General features: G+C 39.1%; 1 protein-coding gene across 2 annotated transcripts in view; it reads right to left on the reverse strand.

The window, feature by feature from the left end:
* Positions 1-23,216, reverse strand: part of MRPS17 (mitochondrial ribosomal protein S17) — a 101,237-nt gene that overhangs the window by 45,274 nt on the left and 32,747 nt on the right. Inside the window, exons 3-5 of one of the 2 annotated variants that reach the window (XM_032430715.1) lie at positions 14,173-14,299; positions 13,745-13,837; positions 2,574-4,020 (exon numbers count right to left, since the gene is read on the reverse strand). In XM_032430715.1, the coding sequence (XP_032286606.1) occupies positions 2,954-4,020; positions 13,745-13,837; positions 14,173-14,299 (1,287 nt within the window). In that variant the 3' untranslated portion in view covers positions 2,574-2,953. Of the gene's footprint in view, positions 1-2,573; positions 4,021-13,744; positions 13,838-14,172; positions 14,300-23,216 lie in introns of those variants that run through there. The other variant, XM_032430716.1, reaches the window with a different exon arrangement.

Consider the following 23,216-nt stretch of genomic DNA (forward strand, 5'->3'; position numbering starts at 1 on the left):
GTTCTAAGATTTGCAAGTTTTACTATTATATGATGGGGTGTTGGCCTGTTTTCCTTGATCTTGGGAGGGGTCCTCTCTGCCTCTAGGACTCGAATGTTTGTTTCATTCCCCAGATTAGGGAAGTTCTCAGCTACGATTTGCTCAAATACATCTTCTAGTTCTCTCTCTCTCCACTCCCTCCGGGATTCCAATTATTCTGACATTGGAACGCCTCATGGTGTCACTTATTTCTCTGATTCTATTTTCATGGATTCTGAGTTGTTTTTCCCTGGCCTCCTCTTTTCCCTTTTTATCCATTATATTGTCTTCCAGGTCGCTTATTCGCTCTTCTGCCTCAGTTACCCTAGCTGTTAGATTATCTAGATTGGATTGGACCTCATTGATAGCATTTTTAAGTTCTGCCAATTCACCTTTCATTTCTGCCCTTAGAGACTCTATGTTGCCATTAGTTGATTTCTCCATTCTAGCCATCGTCTTCACAATTGCTAGCCTGAATTCCATCTCTGATATCTTGGTTATATCTGCATCCATTTTTGAATCTGCAGCATAAGTCATAATCTCTGAGTCTTTTCTATTTTGGGGGCTCCTCCTCCTAGTCATTCTGTTGATGGGTGTTTGAGGGAATGTATAGAGTCCAAATTATTGACCAAAACCCTAGCAAGATGCACCTGTTTTCTTGGGGCCTTAGGGTTGCTGGCCTCTTGTTTTTCCAGCCTGTCTTCTGGGGGAGGGGCCTGCCGCGCTGTTACTCAGGCAACCCTGTGTGGGTGGTGTTGCCCTGCCCCTCTGTGGCGGGGGATGGGTTCAGTGGGAATCAGTCTTTGGGGCTTTTGTTCTCTGGTGGCTTTCCCTTGTGGCTTTCCATGTCTCTTCTGCGAGTCAGAGCAGAAGAGACCATTTCCAGCCCTCTGCCTCAGAGCAGAGAGATCGCAGTCTGTTCTTCAGTGAGCTCTCCAGGCCACACTGTCTCTGTTTCTGTCCATGCTGCTATAAACTGCAGTGTCCTGGGTGTGCACCCCTCTGCAGCGCTCCCAGTCCTGCCGCACGTCTCTGCCCTTTGTGTTTCTAAAACCGCCAGCTGCTCCCAGTTCGCCCGGGCGACTCCACTGATCCGGGTTTCCGCCCCGGGGGCTGCCCTAAAGTCCTTTCCCGACGCTACCAGTCTGCGAGTCGGTGCCCCGTCTGCAGCGCGCGAGGCTGTCACCCACCGGCGGTGTAGGATCCCCACAGCCAGGCACCCTCCCGCTGCCCTTTATGCTCTGATATCTGCCCATGGAATCAGGGCTCCCGGCTTCGTACCTCAAAACCAACCGCCTGCGTATGCTGTTTGTAGAGATCCAGATCTTCTTACATCTCAGGCTGGTTTCGTGGGTGCTCAGAGTGGTCTGGTAGATATCCAGCTCAATTCTGGGGACCAGTTGAAATAGGGTCCCCTACTCCGCCATCTTTCCCCCCGAATCAGTGTTTTAGTTTCTTAAATGTCTTTAAATCATTTCAGCTTTGACCCAAGAACTTTATAATATCTAGTCTTTTGGAGGGAAAAAGAAAAGTCTTTGAGCTGGGAGCTATGTTAGAACAAAAAAGGTGAGGAAGCAAAGGGAAATGCAATTGTACCTTAGCCTCATGGCTTCTTCAAGCCATGCCTGAGGAGAGACAAAAACAGAAAACCAAGAAACTGAAGCAGCCCCAAAGGTGCAGCTGTTTGTGGCTTATGACAGTTTACATTTATAATGCTTTTTAACATCAAAATGTGATTATCTGTTAAACAGGGCAGTATTCACAAAAATAAAATTTAACCACCTTAAATTCTTTTTGGAAACGTGTTACATAAATATATTTCAATAAATAAAATGAATTACTAAGCCAATTAGTAATACTTCCTTAGTTGTTTACATAAGCCAGTTAGAGTCTTCCCTGGTTCTTATCCTTATCATGGCACCACAGCTCAACATCTGGTATAGTCTCCTACTTCCTGTCTCTCACAGTTGTGCAGGGATGTGTAGGGACTCTCAGCCCCTGGTCATTATAGAAAAACAAAGCAACACAAAACAACAACAAGAAACTCCTCTCTCTTCAAACCCACAAATACAGCAGGAATACCCATTTTAGTGAAAACAATCTGTTTGCTACAAGGAAATTTAAAACTAGAACAACAGAATAGAAAAGTAGACCTCTCTGAATCACTTTTTAAAGTTAATCACTATGACCCTCAGTCTCCTCCAAGACTCTTCTTAATGTGATCCTAGGACTTGTTTGATGAAAATTCAAAAGTTGCTAAAACAAACAAACAAACAAAGAAATAAACACTGTCATATAGCTGTCACATTGTTTCTCAAATAAAGGTACAGAAGATTTAGGTGGTACATCAAACGGATATTTTTAATTTGGAAGTTATATATATTTTGATAAATATCTATTTATTTTAGAACAAATATAATTGGCATATAAAACTCATAATTTCCACAAATACTATTTCCTAGGACAAGGTTAAAAATTCTGAGTCCCTTTAAAGAAAAATATTAAGTAAACACTGAATATGATAAAAACTGTAAAGGAAACACACAAATGACTGAAGTTTGAGAAATAATTGCTTTTATGTTTATTTCAAGTTTATGTGACTAGTTACACTACATCATTGCCTTAATCAATGTTTACATAATTTAAAAACTTTATATCATAAAAGTTACAGGTGAATAATTACAGATTATTGCCTACAAGATTTCTGGTCATTGAAAAAAGTTTTATATCAGATTTGGAACATGACTCTTAATATAATCTTATTTATAAAATAAATTATTTTCACTATTTATAATCTCTCCTGGGAACATGCTAATTTAAGACCTAAATTTATTTAGTTTCTATGTGTTAAAAGTTTATTTATAAGCTTTCTCTCCTCTATGAATAATTTGATATTGAATGGGATGAAAAGATCTGACCAAAAGTTTTCCCAGATTTATATATTCATATGATTCCCCCCCCCATGAGTGACATGTTGCTGGGTAAGTGAAGGACTGGGACTTAAGGTTTTCTCACATTTATTATATTCACATAATTTCTCCCGAGTATGGATTTTCCTATGTTGGTTAAGGTGTGCACTCTGGCTAAAGGCTTTCTCACATTCATTACATTTATAGGGTTTCTCTCCTGTATGAGTTCTCTCATGCTGATTAAGATGTGTCCTCTGGCTGAAGGCTTTCCCACAAAAACTACATTCATAAGGTTTCTCTCCGGTATGAAGTCTATGATGTTCAGTAAGGGATGTGATACGGCTAAATGCCTTACCACACTGATTACATTTATAGGGCTTCTCTCCAGTATGAATTCTCAGATGTTGAGTAAAGGATGAATGTTGACGGAAGGCTTTCCCACATTCATTGCATATAAAAGGTTTTTCTCCTGTGTGAATTCTCTGATGTTGAATAAGATGTATCCTCTGGCTGAATCTTTTCCCACATTCATCACACTTATAGGGCTTCTCTCCTGTAAGGACTATCTGAGGTTGAGTAAGAGATGAATTGTGGCTGAAAACCTTTCCACATTCACTGGGTTTCTCTTCAGTATGAATATGATTAGTAAGAAGAATATGTTGATTGAAGATTTTTCCACACTCATTATATTCATAAGGATTATTTCTTACATAGTTTCCCTGATAGTAAATCAAGTCTGAATTACGTTTGATGCTATTTCCTTGTGTGTCAGAATTAAGGGGTATTTTAATTGAAGGAATTCTCTGATGCATAATAAGGTTTGAGTTCACGTTATAGTTTTCTCCAAATCTATTACAGTCATGGCTTCTCTCCTGTGTGATCTTTTTGTGGGTGAAAGATACTTGTGCTAAATGTCTCTGCTGGTTTTCTTGGTTAAACTCTAACTGGTAATCAAAATCCCAGAGTCCTCCCAAGATGGAGTACCAGAAACTATCTCCTGTTAGTCTCTCCATTATCATGTCATGATTTTGATTTTCATCAGAAATATTCTGGTTTGGAGTTGATTTTTTGATTTCAGGTCTACTCTCCCCATCTAAAAGAAATTCAGAACATACAAATATTTTGCCATCTTCTCTGTTTTGAGAAAGCAAATTGTTGCACAATGAATTACCAAGTGAAACTGATAGTAATGTGGACAAAACATATGTGGCATAAGTTTTAAAATATGGCCATGTAACAAGGGAGACTATAAAAGTATGACAGAAAGCAGTGAGCAGGGGGAAATTTTAAAATCTGTATGGTAATCATAAGAGATCATCCAGGAGTACCCATGGTTGAAAGGAAATGGAAAGGAGAATAAGAAATATCAGAGAAAGGTCTGTGCTTAGAGGTGGGAGATATTAGAGGAAAGACTATATTTGGAGAAGACAGGTCCAAGTACACCACCTTATAAATCTCATCTGTGGATTATTCTATTGTAGTGCCAGCTACTTGTTTATTTAGTATTTCTTCTTATTTTTAATCTTTTGTTTAAAATGATAAAATGAACACTTGCTTATAATAACACATTCAAATAATATGGAAATGCATAAAGGAAGAATTTCACCCTTTAGAGGTCATTATTGTTAATAGGTTGGAGCCTGTCTTGCCAGTTTTTTCCCCTGTTCATATAAATATAAATGTAAATCATATTTTGAACAAGCATGAATTGTGATAAAAACAAAATTTCATTTCAGTCCCCTACCACTTCTTTAAACTTAATTTAATGGGGGGCATTCTTATTCTGCTTCTGGAAGAAGATTTGGGCAGGTTCCATGGTTCCCCCTAATTCTTAGATAACAGATACTCCTACTGTTACATTAAGTTACAAACACAGTCTCTATTCAGTAGTTAAAATGTTTAGTCACTTGTTTAATAATCAGAACTCCAAAATTAATCCCTTTTCCTTCCCCTGGGCATCATATTCTTCCTTTCTCCCCACCACCTGCCTCTTTCCCCACCCTACTCTCTTCCTGCTAGTTTTTTCCCTGGCTACTCTCTCACTTCTTTTCCCACTTTAACTATTTCCCTGGCTACCTCTTTCTTCACTCACTAACTGTTGTTTAGTTCCCTTCCTTTTTTTGCGGGGGGGGGGGGGAGCAGAGGGAGAGGGAGAGAGAGAATCTTAAGCAGACTCCACACCCAGCACAGAGCCTGATGTTGGGCTCGATCTCATGACCCTGATATCATGACCTGAGCCAAAATCAACAGTTGGACACTTAACCAACCGAGTCACCCAGGTACCCCTGTTTAGTTCCCTTCTAACAAGAGTTGGAGGGTAGAAGCTATGTGGAGGGAGGGATTAAGAGGCCAATTTTTGTATGACTGGGTAGCTTCGCATTCTCACTTTGGCAGAAGATTAAATAGGACCCACTTTGGGAACTCTTATGACTCTTGGGAGGTTTTAGCTGGACCTCTCTTTCTCCTCTCATTTCCATGATCTGGATAGATAAATCTCTATTTTGGATAGTCCCTTGGGACCATCCCTACAGCAATGAATCCTATTGGACAAGATTGAAGATGTTGGATGACTCATAAACACTCATGACACCTTGTCTTGACAAACTTGGGTAGTGCAGACAGATCCTAACTCAACAGTTTCTCCTGGCTCACCTATAAAAGCCATTTCATCAGTCAGCTGTTCTTGGGCCTTGGACTGCTTTAGCTTTCTCAAATGTAAGTTATGCACTAGTCTTGGTCTTTCAACCATAAGGAATGCATATAAAAGCTGAAAGAGTGTTTCCCTTGAAGCTGGCATATATGATTATCATCCTAATTAGGACACTTGACAGTAAAAGGGTGCACCATTAATAATTATGCCAAGAATCGTCCTGGAAAAATAAAATGGAATTACACCATAATACTGTTTTGTATTTTTTTTTTTTTTAAGAGAGAGAGAGAGTGGGGGAGGAGCAGAGAGAATCTTAAACACTCAGTGTGGAGCCTCATGTGGGGCTTGGTCTCACAACCCTGAAATCATGACCTGAGCCAAAATCAAGAGTCCGGAACTTAACGGACTGAGCCACTCAGGTGCCCCTGTATATTTCTTTTTTTCATTACTGCATATCTTGAACACATTTCCATGTCAACAAATACATTTCCATAATTTTTAAAGGTTGTAAAATATCCAATTTTATGGATGTATCATATAAGTATTTTTAATCAATTCACATTGAGGTTGCATTGGACTTAGTGTTACCGCAAACAGCATGGCAAGAATAGTTAGTTGGCCAAACATGAAATAGAAATTGTAGAAAGAAAAAAAGAAAATTGTGAAAACAGATCAATATGCTTAAAGATATACAAAAAGATACTCAAACAGAACTTACTCTGGTCTAAAATTGTATGTGGAAAAATAGTGATTTAAAAGATTTGTTTTAAACCAATTGACCATTTCAACCAAATTATCAACTGGATCACTTTATTTTCAGCCAAAATTCTTTTGTCTGCCTAGGGACTTTGGCTCTAAAATGTTTAGAATAATTGACTGGAGTTTGAAGACACAACTCCTGCCTAGGAGTAGAATTCAGGGCCTTCATTCCCTATGACCTAGCTTCCAAAACTTTTGTTTATTCCTGGAAACATGGCAGCTTGATCAACATATTCATGGCCACTTTGTTGACTGCCTTCTTTCCATGTCTTGTCTCTGAGTGGAAAGGGAAAAGTGCTGCTGGTTGGCAGACTTGCCATCTACTGATACCAGGAGGAGTGACAATGCATGGACTATACAGGCACTGTTCCCCCACTCTGGATACCCTCAAGGCACATCAGATCTTCAATCTCAGGGCTACCTATCTACATCCCAGTGGGATGCCAGACAGTGATTATCTTGGGCTATTTGTGAAGAACAAATTCTAATCCATTTGCTCTAGCTCCTTATCTAACCTAAGCCTTCATGTTAGCAGACATGACTGCAACTTACCTTAAAAGGAGGCATTGATGAGGATGAACACTTTCATCGAGCTATGTATATGAGATCATGTAGAGGTGCTGTTCTCTCATTATCCACTGTCTACTTTCTTCCTGGTTTGGCCTTACCTGGCTAGAAACCCAACCATTCACTGAAGCTCCCAAGTCCTACTTTATACTTCTGCTGAATCAATTCCTTATCACATCTTATATTGCCTACCCCTCTGTTGTCTGCGATTATAGAAAAAGTGCTGCTTGGGAAGAAAATGTTTTCAGACATGGAAGCAGAAGAGCCTCCTGTGCCTACACTGTGAGAATGACATGAATTCTATTTTGTGCCCAAGTTCTAAATGAAGTGCAATATCTTGGTCACGGCTACAGACTAAGACTCTTTAGCTTATTGCAGGAGTTCATCAGGCTTTCATTATTCTTGCAGGAGCCTAAGGGCTCTACATCAGGAAAAATAGGGGATTTGCACAGACTACTGTAGTCTCAATGTGGTTACTATTTGTCCCCACTGACTCCATATTCCCTGGATCAACTCTTGGGGTTATGAGCTTTTAATAAAATTAGATTTCTAGGGTACCTACACCTCTGACATCCTTTGTATGTAGGAGGGGATACCTTCTAGATAGGATCTTAGTATAAGCATATGGTGATGCCACTGGGCAACCACAACATCTTGAAGGGCCTTCTGCACTACTGCATACCTCACCTAGTAGACAACTTAGCCTCATCCAATGCCTTTTGAAAGAAATTATTTAGAAGTAGGAAGAAAGGAAACAAGAAAGGAAAGAGGAAGGGAGAGAAGGAGGGAGAAAAGGAAAGAATTAGGGAGAAGAGGGAGGAAAACATTTTTAAAAGTTTATCCTTTTTTTAAAGATTGTATGTATGTATGTATTTATTTATGAGAGAGAGAGAGCATGAGCAGGGAGCCTAATGCGGGCTCAATCCCAGGACGCCAGGATCATGACCTAAGCCGAAGGCAGACACTTAACCAACTGAACCACCCAGGCGCCCCGAGTTTATCCTTTCTATGTGTAAAGCACTATAGTGTTTCTAGTTCTCTTTTGTTAATTAAAAAAAAAGTGCCATGATTTATAGTGGGTTATAAAATTAATTTAGTGGGTAGAACAATAAATTAAAACTGAAACAAAATAGGCTAAAAAAGACTAGAAACTATCAAAGTTCATCAGACATAGCAGTAAGGATAAATGTTGTTTGGTAAGATTTTGTCTCAATTTTATAGATTATACATACCTTATGGGTTGCAATAAAAATGAATTTTTTAATGAGTGGTGGTTATAAATAATTAAAAACTACGTTTTGGCAGAGGTCAGTAAGCTTTTTCTGTAAAGGGTCATATAGTAAATATTTAAGGTTTTGTGGGTCATATGGGCTTTATTGTTTACTCAACTCTGCTGTCATAGTGTGAAAGCAGCCACACACAATATGAGTGACAGAGTGAGTGTGGCTGGGTTCCCATAAAATTGTTTACAAAAACATGTGACTGTAGACAATGTTTTGTTCATACATAGAGTCTACAACACCAAACAGGGTTATCTGGAAAGGGAACCCCCCCTTGATAATCTAAGATATCCTTATGTTGACTGGTGGTTCATCTTACACTAGCAATGTATGAAAGTACTTTCTTCCCTACAGACTTATCAACAGTGTGTGCAGACAAATTTTTGGACTTTTGCTAAACTGATGGGTGAGAAAAGGTCACCTGTATTTTCAATTTGTGTTTCTCTTATGAGTGAGGCTGAACATTTTTCCTTATGTTAAACATATTTGTATTCCTTTATCTAGGAACTGTTCAGATATGTGTATCTATTGGGCTGTTGGCCTCTGCTTCAGAGGAGCCTTTTATTAATGGGAGCTTAGCCCTTTTGATATAAATTGCAAATATTTCCCTTTACTGCCACTTGCCTTTTACCCTGCTTATTATTCTACATCATGCAGAGTTTGGGGATTTGTGTCTGTTGAATGTATAAATCTTTTCTTTTATGGCTTCTAGATTTTAAATCATAGTTGGAAATGATTTCCCTATTTCAAGGTTATAAAAGATTTTTCCTGTGTTTTCTTCCAGGTCTCTTATTGTTTCATGTTTTACATTTAATGTCTCTGATTCCTTTGGAGTATCTTGGTTTAAGGGTAAGTTATGGATCCAATTTTATCTCTTTCCAGATGGCTACTCACTATTCATTAAAAGGTCTACCTTTTATAACTACACCTGTGGTGAGCATAGCATAAAGATGAATCACTATGTTGTGCACCTGAAACTAATGTAACATTGTGTGTCAATTATACTCAAATAAAAAAAAGGTCTACCTTTTAAATACCAGTTGTCTCAATACCATTTTATTAAGATGTCCACCTTTTCCCTCCTGATTTGAAATAATGCCTTTATCATATACTAAACTCCTGCATACATCTGGGTCTATTTCTGGATTTCCTATTCTGTTCAGTTGGTCTGCCTTGTTCTAATAAAATTTTACTGTATATTATCTAGTTTAAATAATCCCTTTTATTGTTTTTCCTTTCAGAGTTTTCCAGATTATTTTTGTTTTGGCTCTTTTCTTTTCTATTTTTTTTATATGTTCAATTAGCCAACATATAATCAATACGAACTTTAGAATGAGCTTCTAGATTCCTCTAAAATCTTGAAGGCACTTTTTATGGGATTACATTATATGTATATTAGGGACACTGACATCTTGGTATGTCCACTTATTCAAGTTTATTTTTGTGTCTGTCAGAGTGTTTTTTAAATTTTTTTTTAAATTAAAAAAAATTTTTAAAAACATTTTTTAAAAGATTTTATTTATCTGAGAGAGAGAGAGTGAGAGAGAGTTCACGAGAGGGGGTAGGGTCAGAGGGAGAAGCAGACTCCCCACTGAGCAGGGAGCCCAATGTGGGACTCGATCCTGGGACTCCAGGATCATGACCTGAGCCGAAGGCAGTCACTCAACCAACTGAGCCACCCAGGTGCCCCTGTCAGAGTGTTTTAAAGTTCCTCATGCAGGTGTTGCACATTTCTTGTTAAAAGTTTATTTCTAGTGCATTTAATTTTGCTCCCTAATTGTTTTGAATTTCTCTTCCGTTTGAGCCCTGTATCCTGATGGCAGGGCTTTATTTCAAGCAAGCATTGGAGTATGTGTGAGTCACAAGGTGATTAATTTTGGCTGTGTGGAGATTGGGGGAAGGCAGGGAAGTGTTCTGCCTGGCTTGTTTCCAGGTGGGCCTTTGTAGCACTGGGGCTGCCTTCCTTCCTTAAGACCTGGTGACCCAGAAACAATAGACTCTGCTTCATGTATAGAGTGCCCGTTTTCCTGGAAAATGCCTGGATTTATTTTGCTTGGAGAGAAAGAAAGAGAGAGAGAGAGAGAACAAGCAGGGGGAGTAGGTGGGGGAGAAGCAGGCTCCCCGCTGAGCAGGGAGCTTATGCGGGGCTCAATCCCAGGACCCTGGGATCATGACCCAAGTCGAAGGTAGATGCTCAATCAACTGATCTACCCAGGAGTCCCATCCACATTCTTTATAATGGTTATACAGTAATTAATGTATGTGCATACCATAATTTATTTAACCTTTATTGGTCAACATTTAGGTAGTTTACAGTCTTGTTGTTTCCCCCAAAATGAATATCCGTTATATAAGTCAGTTGTCACATGTGACAGTTCAGGTGGGTTTTGATATATTGTTTGATATATTTGATATATTGTTCTGTTACTTATATTTATTTTGTGCATAGGGATGACTAGAAACCAACCAACACCATAAATGTCTTGATTGAACAATAAAGGATTTTCTATCAAAAGCAAAAAAATTTTTTTTCTAGGTGTTTTATTTTTTTAGTTACTATTAAATGGGCTCTTCTCTTCCATCTTATTTTCTAACTGGTAGTTGTTTGTGCTTTTATCTTCACTCCACTTCAACAATTATTTACCTGATTAATACAGTTATACTCTGAACTTAGATCCATATAAAGAATCTCAAACTCAGTGTCACACTCTCTTGCCCAGTGAGTAGACTATGCCCTTATTCATATTCTACTTGCTTTCTGATCTCATCTAGAACTCCACTGCTTTGACTCTTTCTAGTTTCCAGTCCTCTTCAGGCCTTACTTTACTTCTTCTCACTTCTTGGAATCTATGTCAAATCACCTGAATTAACAAACTCTGTTTTCCTCCTTTAGTTCCACCCATCTAACAGGCCCTCAGCCTGAGCTCTACAAAGCCTTTCTGGTGCTGAGTAGAACAGGAGAAATGGCATATGCATAGACACTGGAAACCACAAATCCACAGGGCAAAATCTCATTTGGATCCTGCTTGGTAATCTCTTTGGTCAGCTTCCACTGACCTTAGTAAGCTAGAGCAAGTGCTCCTCAAGTTCTGTACTTACCCCCACCATTCCTTTACATTCAATAGGGTACCTTGCCTTCAACTTTACCAAGAAAATAGAAAATAACCATGTGTGAACTCCCCCAAATCTGCCACCAACAAACTTACTTACACACAAAATCACCCTAATCTCCTTCCTAATCCCACTTCCATCTCTTCTAGAACCTTGCTCCGTATTTTGTATCTATTTTCTACTTACTCCCTCTTTTAACCCCTCCCCTTCAGTATTATAAACAAGCTAAAACCATTCCTGCTTAGAACAACCCTCTTTTGACACTACCTTCTATTCTCCCATATATCCTCTATTGTCTCCCTTTCTCATTCTAGCATCTTGTAAGAATACTGCATACTTACCAGGTCTACCTTTTTACCTCCTGTTCACTCAACAATGTACTAACTGGTAACTACTGATCACTCCCCTGTTATTTCTCTTATTAATTAATATAATTACTAACCTCTTTGTTGCTAAATCCACTGGACATTTTCTGGATCTTACCTTAGTGAGGAAGATGTTTCTAGGTAAATAGGCATCAGTAGATGCCAGTAAGGCAAGCAGTACCCCAGAGGGCAAGCCAGAATTAGATGAGTCCATCAACTGAAATGTTTTACCACATCCTCATAAGAGGAACCAGTCACTGTGTTCCTGTGTCTTACAGGATAATGCAAAAATGCAAGCTGTCTCCTTGGAGGAGACGGCCAGGCTGCTTATTCCTGACAAGGAATGAGGAAGTCATTTGTTCGAGCTGACCTGTGAACCAAGAGCCTTAGGCATCCACAAAATAAGTTCTGGAAATTTTAAGTTAGTGATTATTTTCTCTAGCTGGGGGTCTGTGGATAGGGACATAATAGGAGACAGCCTGGATCTTACAAATGGATATGCCTGTGGGGAAAAAATACATACCTAAGGAAAATTCTTTGCTGTAAGTGCCTATGCTGGCAAGTCACGTGGGAAGGGAGTTTTTCATTTTCTTCCTTTAGTTTTCTACCTCCCAGGTTTCAAGGTGTGGAGATTCATAGAAATAACGTCACCTACTGTTGTTGGGGAAAGTGTTAGGGGTTCCTGAAAAAATGTTTTATTAGCTTCTACCCATGGGATGCCAGCACTGGTCAGACCAAAATTCAGGTTCATTGAGGCTGAAAGAGGAACAGGTTTCCTACCCAAGATGACCTGGAGCACTAGAAGCAAGAAGGACAGCCAAGTCAAAGCCACCTTGAAAAAGAAGCTGAAGTTTGAATGACAGAAAACCAAGTCCAAATGGGAAAACCAGGTGCCAGAGCAAAGAATCAGGGTGGAAACTAAATAGAGATGGGGTAGCTTAGCCTGGCTTAATAAACTAGAGTGTAAAATACCTAACTCAGTATCTGGCATACATTTAAAAGTCAACTACTTACTAATATAACCGGACAGAACATTGTAGGTGGTATGCCAACAATAGGGAGCTGAGGTTTTGGGGTTTTTGTTTTGTTTTGTTTTGTTTTTTTGGTTAAGAACTCTCTTATTTAATGAATGCTTTAAAGAGAGAGTATAACGTCAACAGATCCAGGTTTTGAAATACTTAATTAAAATGATAGCATGACATTCATAAACAAAAATATAATCTAAAAATCTGGGAAGAGAATACGGGCGAAATATTGAGGCTAAAAATATAGAAATGGGAAAATACCATAGAAGGGTTACTTAAAAGCAACGTACTACAGAGCAGAGCACCAAGCCTGTAGGAATGCATGCTTTTAGAAGAATAAAAAGGGAGAGAAAGCAGTGAAGGAGCAGACAGAGATACTGGACACAGAGACTACAAGAAGCAAGAATTGTGTACATCACAAGCCAGAGTGGAAGAAAATTTCAAGAAAGTAAAGTCAACACAATCCAATGCAACAAGATCAGAGGAGACAATAACTGTTTTTTGTTTGTTTGTTTTAGCCACTGGATTTGACTGAAGGAAGTTAGTGGTAATCTCCAAGAAAACAATTTTAATAGTACAGATAGGATAGGGGTCATATCACAAAGGTAATCAAGAGAATTAAAATTGAGGCTATGCGTTTTAGACAAGTTTAAAGAGTTTGATAATAAAAGGAAAAAATGAAAAGTAGGTAAAAATGGCAGAAGACCTTTGATATGGAAAAGATTTAAAGAATACTGAGAGGATGTATGAATAAACAGAAAGTGCTATGTGGAGATTTGCAACATCAAGGTATTTATGAACGTTAAAATTAATACCTTCACACTAACTTTTGTGTTGTGTGAATTTTTTAATAATAAGTATATATTATCTGTTTAATTGGAAAAAAAATAAGAGGGCCATTTCCACTTTGGAACAAAGTCAAACATGAACTGGATTTTTAAAAAGGCCTCAGTATTCTTTAAATCCCAGAGGCAGAGACTTGGAGCACAGTCAGTTGAATATTTCAGAAGCAACTGCTTCTCTTCACTGAGCAGCAAATACCCAAATGCTTGCTCCTCACCTGTGTGAGTATCCAGTGGGCTGTCTCTTTCCATCACCCACTGCTCCTCTTGCTCCAAATGAGAGATCACCTCTGGCTTATAAAGTTGATGCCCTATTCATGGAAAAAATGTATGTCATAGAAGTTTGTACAAGGAACAAAAATTTCTCTCAGAACTCATTTCCAACCTTTTTGGTCTTTAGGGCCTCTGGATTTGGAAAGGGGAAACTTCAGAAGCAGCAAAATAAAGCTACCCATCTCAAACTCAATAAAGTCAAGACCTTTTACCTGAGGAGAAACAGCAGGAAACAAAGGTCCTTTGTCTCCAGCACTGATTAGCATTCTGTCCTGGCCTGAACTACATTCACAAAAGATTTGGAAATTTTCACCACTTAAGGAAATAAACCCATTTAGAATGGTTTCTACTTTTACAGGGACAACATCCTTACCCAGTGCTACCAGATTCCTGTAGTTCTCCAGCATCACATCTCGGTAAAGGTTCTTCTGAGCGGGGTACAGCTGGTCCCACTCTTCTCTGGTGAAGTTCACTGCCACGTCCTGGAATGTCAGTGATTCCTGAAAATATCAAGTACATCCCTGCTTAGCCAGAAACCAGTTTTTACAGGGGCCCGTAGGGGAAGGGGCAAAGGTGCAGCAGTGAAAAAGGTTAGGATGTCTGAGCCGTTGTGCTGTCTTCAGGGCTCTCTCTCAGTAATCTAGGTCAAAATTTTTGAAACAACAATTAGTATCTATCATCTTTCAAGTCAGACGTAAAAACATGCATGAAGTAATGCTTGCTTTTAAGCTTTTTACAGTTTGTTGCAAGGGAAAAACTCTCATCATCTAAACAATTAAAAAATATGGGAAATTTATGCTGTAAGATTTCAGAAATAAGAGATTTCAGAATTGGTTGAAATACTGTAAGGAGGTGTCAAGTTGGTGGATTTTGTGTATCCTTAACAGATTTTTAAACACTGGACAGAATTGGAGAGAGGATAATCCAGTGGGTTAAAAAAAAAAAAAAAAGCAACAAGGGCAAACAGTTGGTTCAGAGTAGGAGACACATGATGCATGTGGGGATCAGTAAAAGACACTGCCTCATTACAGTTAGGATATTCAAATAAAAAAGGGTCACCTCTAAATTTTCTCCACCGTCAATGCTTTTTTTTTATTATGTTATATTAATCAAATAACAATTATGTTATGTTATGTTAATACATCATTAGTGTTTGATGTAGTGTTCCATGATTCATTGTTTGTGTATAACACCCAGTGCTCCATGCAGTACATGCCCTCTTTAATACCCATCACCAGGCTAACCCATCCCCCCATTCCCCTCCCCTCTAGAACCCTCAGTTTGTTTCTCAGAGTCCATAGTCTCTCATGGTTTGTCTCCCCCTCTGATATCCCCCCTTTCATTCTTCCCTTCCTGCTATCTTCTTTTTTTTTTTTAACATATAATGTATTATTTGTTTAAGAGGTACAGTGTAGTTCAGAGGTGATTCAACAGTCTTACACAATTCACAGAGCTGACCATAGCACATACCCTCCACAGTGTCTATCACCCAGCCACCCCATCCCTCCCACCCCCCACCACTCCAGCAACCCTCAGTTTGTTTCCTGAGATTAAGAATTCCTCATATCAGTGAGGCCATATGATACATGTCTTTCTCTGATTGACTTATTTCACTCAGCATAATACCCTCCAGTTCCATCTACATCGTTGCAAATGGCAAGATTTCATTCCTTTTGATGGCTGCATAATATTCCATTGAATATATATACCACATCTTCTTTATCCATTCATCTGTTGATGGACATCTTGGCTCTTTCCATAGTTTGGCTATTATGGACATTGCTGCTATAAACATCAGGGTGCACGTACCCCTTCGGATCCCTACATTTGTATCTTTGGGGTAAATACCCAGTAGTGCAATTGCTGGATCGTAGGGTAGCTCTATTTTCAACTTTTTGAGGAACCTCCATACTGTTTTCCAGAGTGGCTGCAGGAGCTTGCATTCCCATCAACAGTGTAGGAGGGTTCCCCTTTCTCCACATCCCCACCAACATCTGTCATTTCCTGACTTGTTAATTTTAGCCATTCTGACTGGTGTGAGGTGGTATCTCATTGAGGTTTTGATTTGGATTTCCCTGATGCCGAGAGATGTTGAACACTTTTACATGTGTCTGTTGGCCATTTGGATGTCTTCTTTGGAAAAATGTTCATGTCTTCTGCCCATTTCTTGATTGGATCATTTGTTTTTTGGGTGTTGAGTTTAATAAATTCTTTATAGATTTTGGATACTAGCCCTTTATCTGATATGTCATTTGCAAATATCTTCTCCCATTCTGTCGGTTGTCTTGGTTTTGTTGACTGTTTCTTTTGCTGTGCAAAAGCTCTTTATCTTGATGAAGTGCCAATAGTTCATTTTTGCCCATGCTTCCCTTGCCTTTGGCGATGTTTCCAGGAAGAAGTTGCTGCGACTGAGGTCGAAGAGGTTGCTGCCTGTGTTCTCCTTTAGGATTTTGATGGACTCCTGTCTCACATTTAGGTCTTTCAACAATTTTGAGTCTATTTTGTGTGTGGTGTAAGGAAATGGTCCAGTTTCATTCTTCTGCATGTGGCTGTCCAATTTTCCCAACACCATTTGTTGAAGACACTGTCTTTTTTCCATTGGACATTCTTTCCTGCTTTGTCGAAGATTAGTTGGCCATAGAGTTGAGGGTCCATTTCTGGGCTCTCTTTCTGTTCCATTGATCTATGTGTCTGTTTTTGTGCCAGTATCATACTGTCTTGATGATGACAGCTTTGTAATAGAGCTTAAACTCTGGAATTGTGATGCCATCAGCTTTGCTGTTCTTTTTCAACATTCCTCTGACTATTCAGAGTCTTTTCTGGTTCCATACAAATTTTAGGATTATTTGTTCCATTTCTTTGAAAAAAGTTGATGGGATTTTGATAGGGATTGCACTGAATGTGTAGATTGCTCTAGGTAGCATTGACATCTTCACAATATTTGTTCTTCCAATCCATGAGCACGGAACGTTTTTCCATTTCTTTGTGTCTTCCTCAATTTCTTTTATGAGTATTTTGTAGTTTTCTGAGTACAGATCCTTTGTCTCTTTGCTTAGATTTATTCCTAGGTATCTTATGGTTTTGGGTGCAATTGTAAATGGGATCGACTCCTTAATTTCTCTTTCTTCTGTCTTGTTGTTGGTGTATAGGAATGCCACTGATTTCTGTGGATTGATTTTATATCCTGCCACTTGACTGAATTCCTGTATGAGTTCTAGCAGTTTTGGGGTGGAGTCTTTTGGGTTTTCCACATAAAGTATCATATCATCTGCAAAGAGTGAGAGTTTGACTTCCTCTTTGCAGATTCGGATGCCTTTTATTTCTTTCTGTTGTCTGATTGCTGTGGCTAGGACTTCTAATACTATGTTGAATAGCAGTGGTGATAGTGGACATCCCTGCTGTGTTCCTGACCTTAGGGGGAAAGTTCTCAATTTTTCCCCTTTGAGAATGATATTTGCTCTGGGTTTTTCACAGATGGCTTTTATGATATAGAGGTATGTACCCTCTATCCCTATACTCTGAAGAGTTTTGATCAAGAAAGAATGCTGTACTTTGTCAAATGTTTTTTCTGCATCTATTGAGAGGATTGTATGGTTCTTGTTCTTTCTTTTACTAATGTATCATATCACATTGATTGATTTGAGGATGTTGAAACAACCTTGCAGCCCAGGGATAAATCCCACTTGGTGGTGGTGAATACTCCTTTTAATGTACTGTTGGATCCTATTGGCTAGTATTTTGGTGAGAATTTTTGCATCCATGTTCATCATGGATATTGGTCTGTAATTCTCCTTTCTGATGGGGTCTTTGTTTTGGGATCAAGGTAATGGTGGCTTCATTAAACGAGTTTGGAAGTTTTCCTTCCATTTCTATTTTTTGGAACAGTTTCAGAAGAATAGGTATTAATTCTTCTTGAAATGTTTGGTAGAATTCCCCTGGGAAGCCATCTGGCCCTGGGCTTTTGTTTGTTGGGAGATTTTTGATGACTGCTTCAATTTCCTTAGTGGTTATAGGTCTGTTCAGGTTTTCTATTTCGTCCTGGTTCAGTTTTGGTAGTTGATACATCTCTAGGAATGCATCCATTTCTTCCAGGTTATCTAATTTGCTGGCATAGAATTGCTCATAATATGTTCTTATAATTGTTTGTATTTCTTTGGTGTTGGTTGTGATCTCTCCTCTTTCATTCATGATTTTATTTATTTGGGTCATTTTTCTTTTTGATAAGTCTGGCCAGGGGTTTATCAATCTTGTTAATTCTTTCAAAGAACCAGCTCCTAGTTTTGTTGATCTGTTCTACTGTTCTTTTGGTTTCTATTTCATTGATTTCTGCTCTGATCTTTATTTTTTCTCTTCTCCTGCTGGGTTTAGGCTTTATTTGCTGTTCTTTCTCCAGCTCCTTTAGGTGTAGGGTTAGGTTGTGTATTTGAGACCTTTCTTGTTTCTTGAGAAAGCCTTGTATTGCTATATATTTTCCTCTTAGGACTGCCTTTGCTGTATCCCAAAGATTTTGAACAGTTGTGTTTTCATTTTCATTTGTTTCCATGAATTTTTTTAAATTCTTCTTTAATTTCCTGGTTGACCCATTCATTCTTTAGTAGGATGCTCTTTAGCCTCCATGTATTTGAGTTCTTTCCAACTTTCCTCTTGTGATTGAGTTCTAGTTTCAAAGCCTTGTGGTCTGAAAATATGCAGGGAATGATCCCAATCTTTTGGTACCAGTTGAGACCTGATTTGTGGCCTAGGATGTGATCTATTCTGGAGAATGTTGCATGGGCACTAGAGAAGAATGTGTATTCTGTTGCTTTGGGATGGAATGTTCTGAATATATCTGTCAAGTCCATTTGGTCCAGTGTGTCATTTAAAGTCTTTATTTCCTTGTTGATCTTTTGCTTAGATGATTTGTCCATTTCAGTGAGGGGGTGTGTTAAAGTCCTCCACCATTATTGTATTGTTTTCGACGTGTTTCTTTGCTTTTGTTATTAATTGGCTTATATAATTGGCTGCTCCCATGTTAGGGGCATAGATATTTACAATTGTTAGATCTTCTTGTTGGATAGACCCTTTAATTATGATATAGTGTCCTTCCTCATCTCTCATTATAGTCTTTGGTTTAAAATCTAATTTGTCTGATATAAGGATTGCCACCCCAGCTTTCTTTTGGTGTCCATTAGCATGGTAAATGGTTTTCCACCCCCTCACTTTCAATCTGGGGGTGTCTTTGGGTCTAAAATGAGTCTCTTGCAGACAGCATATCAACGGGTCTTGTTTTTTTATCCAATCTGATAGCCCGTGTCTTTTGATTGGGGCATTTAGCCCATTTACATTCAGGGTAACTATTGAGAGATATGAATTTAGTGCCATTGTACTGACTGTAAGGTGACTGTTACTGTATATTGTCTGTGTTCCTTTCTGGTCTATATTGCTTTTAGGCTCTCTCTTTGCTTAGAGGACCCCCTTCAATATTTCTTGTAGGGCTGGTTTCGTGTTTGCAAATTCCTTTAGTTTTTGTTTGTCCTGGAAGTTTTTTATTTCTCCTTCTATTTTCTGTGACAGCCTAGCTGGATATAGTATTCTTGGCTGCATGTTTTTCTCATTTAGTGCTCTGAAGATATCATGCCAGTCCTTTCTGGCCTGCCAGGTCTCTGGGATAGGTCTGTTGCCAATCTAATGTTTCTACCATTGTAGGTTACAGATCTCTTGTCCCGAGCTGCTTTCAGGACGTTCTCTTTGTCTCTGAGACTCATAAGTTTTACTATTAGATGTCGGGGTATTGACCTATTTTTATTGATTTTGAGGGGTGTTCTCTGTTCCTCCTGGATTTTGATGCCTGTTTCCTTCCCCAAATTAGGGAAGTTCTCCGCTATAATTTGCTCCAATATACCTTCTGCCCCTCTCTCTCTTTCTTCTTCTCCTGGGATCCCAATTATTCTAATATTGTTTCGTCTTATGGTATCACTTATCTCTCGAATTCTCCCCTTGTGATCCAGTCGTTGCTTATTTCTCTTTTTCTCAGCTTTATTTTCCATCATTTGGTCTTCTATATCACTAATTCTCTCTTCTGCCTCATTTATCCTAGCAGTTAGAGGCTCCATTTTTGATTACACCTCATTAATAGCCTTTTTGATTTTGACTTGGTTAGATTTTAGTTCTTTTATTTCTCCAGAAAGGGTTTCTCTAATATCTTCCATGGTTTTTTCAAGCCCAGCTAGTATCTTTAAAATCATCATTCTGAACTCTAGTTCCGACATCTTACTAATGTCTGTATTGATTAGGTCCCTGGCAGTCAGTACTGCCTCTTGTTCTTTTTTTTGAGATGATTTTTTCCGTCTTGTCATTTTGTCCAGAGGAGAATAGATGAATGAGAGAACAAAATGCTAACAGGGTAAAAACGTCCCCAGAAAAAATATATACTAAACAAATCAGAAGAGACCTGAAACTGGGGGAAAAGAAAAGGGAAAGAAAGGAAAAAGATAAAAAAAAAAAAAAAGATAAAAACAAACAAACAAGAAAAACAAAAAGAAAACAGAATATGATTAAATATGATCAGGCTGATGCATAGATCAGTGCCACACACTAGATTTGGGCGTATTTTGGTCTGTTAGAAGAAAGTGCCTCCCAAAATTTTAAAGAAAGAAAAACTTATATATGTACAAAAATAAGGGTAAATATGATGAAGGGATGGAATATGACTGTAAATATGAAAATTATACAAGATTTTATAAAAGGAATTGATAAGAAGTTGGTTGAAAAAAGAAAGAAGATTTTTAAAAAAAAGGGGGGCGAGAATGTGATCAGGCAGGAGACTAGAACAAAGCCATACACTCAAGATTTAGGGTATATTTTGGTCTATTAGAAGAAACTATATTCCAAAATTTTGAAGAGAGAACAACTTACATATATATATATACCAAAAATAAGGTTAACTACTATGAAGGGATAGAATATGACTCTAAAAATGAAAAATAAAAAGATTTTTTAAAAAAGGAATTGATAAGATGTTGGTTGAAAAAGGGAAAAAATAAAAAAAAAAGGAAAGAAAAAGAAAGTTAAAAAAAATAACTTTGAAAGACTAAAGAATCATGGGAAAAAAGCGATGAATTCTATGTGCAGTATTCCCCTAGCGCTGGAGTTCTGCCGTTCTCATTGATCGGTAAACTTGGTCTTGGCTGGCTGTTCTTGCTGATCTTCTGGGTGACGGGCCTGTTGCCGTGGTTCCCAAATGTCTTTGCCGGAGGTGGAATTGCCCCACCCTTGCCCGTCCGGGCTAAGTAATCTGTTCAGATTTGCTCTCGGGAGCTTTTGTTCCCTGCAAGCTTTCCGTACAGCTTTGGAGGACGAGAGTGAAAACGGCGGCCTCCCAATCTCCGCCCTGGAGGAGCTGAGAACTCGGGGCCCCGCTCCTCAGTGCGCACCCAGAGAAAAGCAGCCAATCACTCCTGTCTCCCCCGTCTCCGGCCGCACTCAGTGCTCACCCGGCCTGTGACCGAGCATCTCTATCTCTGGCACCCGACCCCGTGTGGAGTCTCCAAACCCAGCAGATCCCTGTGGTGTGCTCCCGGGTCGCTCCTCCCGGGGGAGGAAGGGGAGTCTCCCCGGATCTGCCACTTGTTGGGTCCCTGCTGGAGGAGCAGTGGCCCGACTGTGCCACGGATCACGGTTTATGGCAACCCCGAGCTGAGAGCCCGCGCCTGGGCTCTGTCTCTGCAGCCGGCTTCCCTGCTCCGATACCTGGGAGCTCTGCCGCACTCAGGCACCCCCGGTCTTCCTGTGACCCCGAGGGTCCTGAGACTACACTGTCTCCGCAAGGGTTCCAGCCCCCGCTTAGCCATTGGAGCTACGTCACTCAGCAGAGATGACTTCTAAAAGTTCCGATTTTGTGCTCCGCGGCTCTATCACTTGCCAGAAGCGGCCGACGGAGGCCCCTCCCCCGCCATCTATCCTCCCGAATATCACCTTGGATTCACTTCTCCACATGTCCTACCTTCCAGAAAGTGGTCGCTTTTCTGTTCAGAGTTGCTGCTATTCTTTTCTTCGATCTCCTGTTGAGTTCGTAGGTGTTCAGAATGGTTTGATCCCTATGCAGCTGAATTCCTGGGACCAGACGAAAGTTAGGTCCCCTACTCCTCCGCCATCTTGCTCCTCCCTGTCCTCCACTGTCAATGCTTTTTAATTATACTTTTGCTCTAAGATACACACACATATAAACACAGGCACATAGAACCAATATATACCTCCCCCTCTTCCCTTACTACCTAATCCCTCCAAAATACCACCCATTTCATGGGTATAATACTCTTTTGAATGAGTGTGGTGTTACAAATAAGTGCTTTCCCCCATAAGTTAACAGTCAATATTTAAGTACAGCAGTAGCATTTTACTTAAATTAATTTTCATGCTTTGATAACATATCTTCCTAAAATATATTTCAATTAAGTGACATAGGCAATTTAGAGATGAATCACCAAGGCTGGAAGAAATTAAATAATTTATCCAAGAACATACAGCTAATAAATAGCAGGAACTGGATTTCATCTTTGATCTTATTCTAAAGCCTATGCTCTTACCATCATACCACAAAGATGTCTTTTCTGCATTTATGAATATTTTCTCTCTGTGACTTTTATTTCTAATTTCCATTCTACTTTCCCCATGCTTCTTAAGGGTAGCACCAGGGTGAAGAAAACAAGGAATTAATAGTCTACATTCTTTAATATCTGCATTTGTAGTTCCTTTTTTGGCTATTTTAATTAGTACTTTCCCTCTATATCTTCTTTTTTTTTAAGATTTTATTTATTTATTTGACAGAGAGAGAGAGAGAGAGATCACAAGTAGGCAGATAGGCAGGCAGAGGGAGAGGGAGAAGCAGGCTCCCTGCTGAGCATGGAGCCCAATGTGGGGCTTGATCCCAGGACACTGGGATCATGACCTGAGCCAAAGGCAGATGCTCAACCGACTGAGCCATCCAGGAGCCCCTCCTTCTATATATTCTAATGATGATCTTCCACTTGGGTTGCCAGTTTCTTCTCTTTTTTCTTCTTTTAAAAAATATCCTTATTTGAATTCTATTTTTAATTAGAATATTAATTTATATTAATATAAAAACATACAAAAAAGTACTTGGTGGAAAAAAAAAAAAAAAAAGCACTCTCCCAGGCTTCTTTCCTCTCTATCCAGCTCTTACTCCTAATCACTATTCATAGTTTTTAGTGTATTTCCCCAGAATTCTTTATGCAAATATGAATATGGATTCTCATTTCCTCCCACTTTTTTTTTTTTACCTCAGAGGTAATGTATTGTATACATTGTTTTTTAACTTAACAATTTAATGTTGGAAATCTTTCCATTTCAGACATATTAGGATATGGCTTCATTATTGTTTTTAAACTCAAAAAATTTTGACAATAAGGGGCGCCTGGG

This window comes from Phoca vitulina, unplaced genomic scaffold, assembly GCF_004348235.1.
Source record: "Phoca vitulina isolate PV1807 unplaced genomic scaffold, GSC_HSeal_1.0 scaffold45, whole genome shotgun sequence".
In the NCBI taxonomy this organism is placed as follows: domain Eukaryota; kingdom Metazoa; phylum Chordata; class Mammalia; order Carnivora; family Phocidae; genus Phoca; species Phoca vitulina.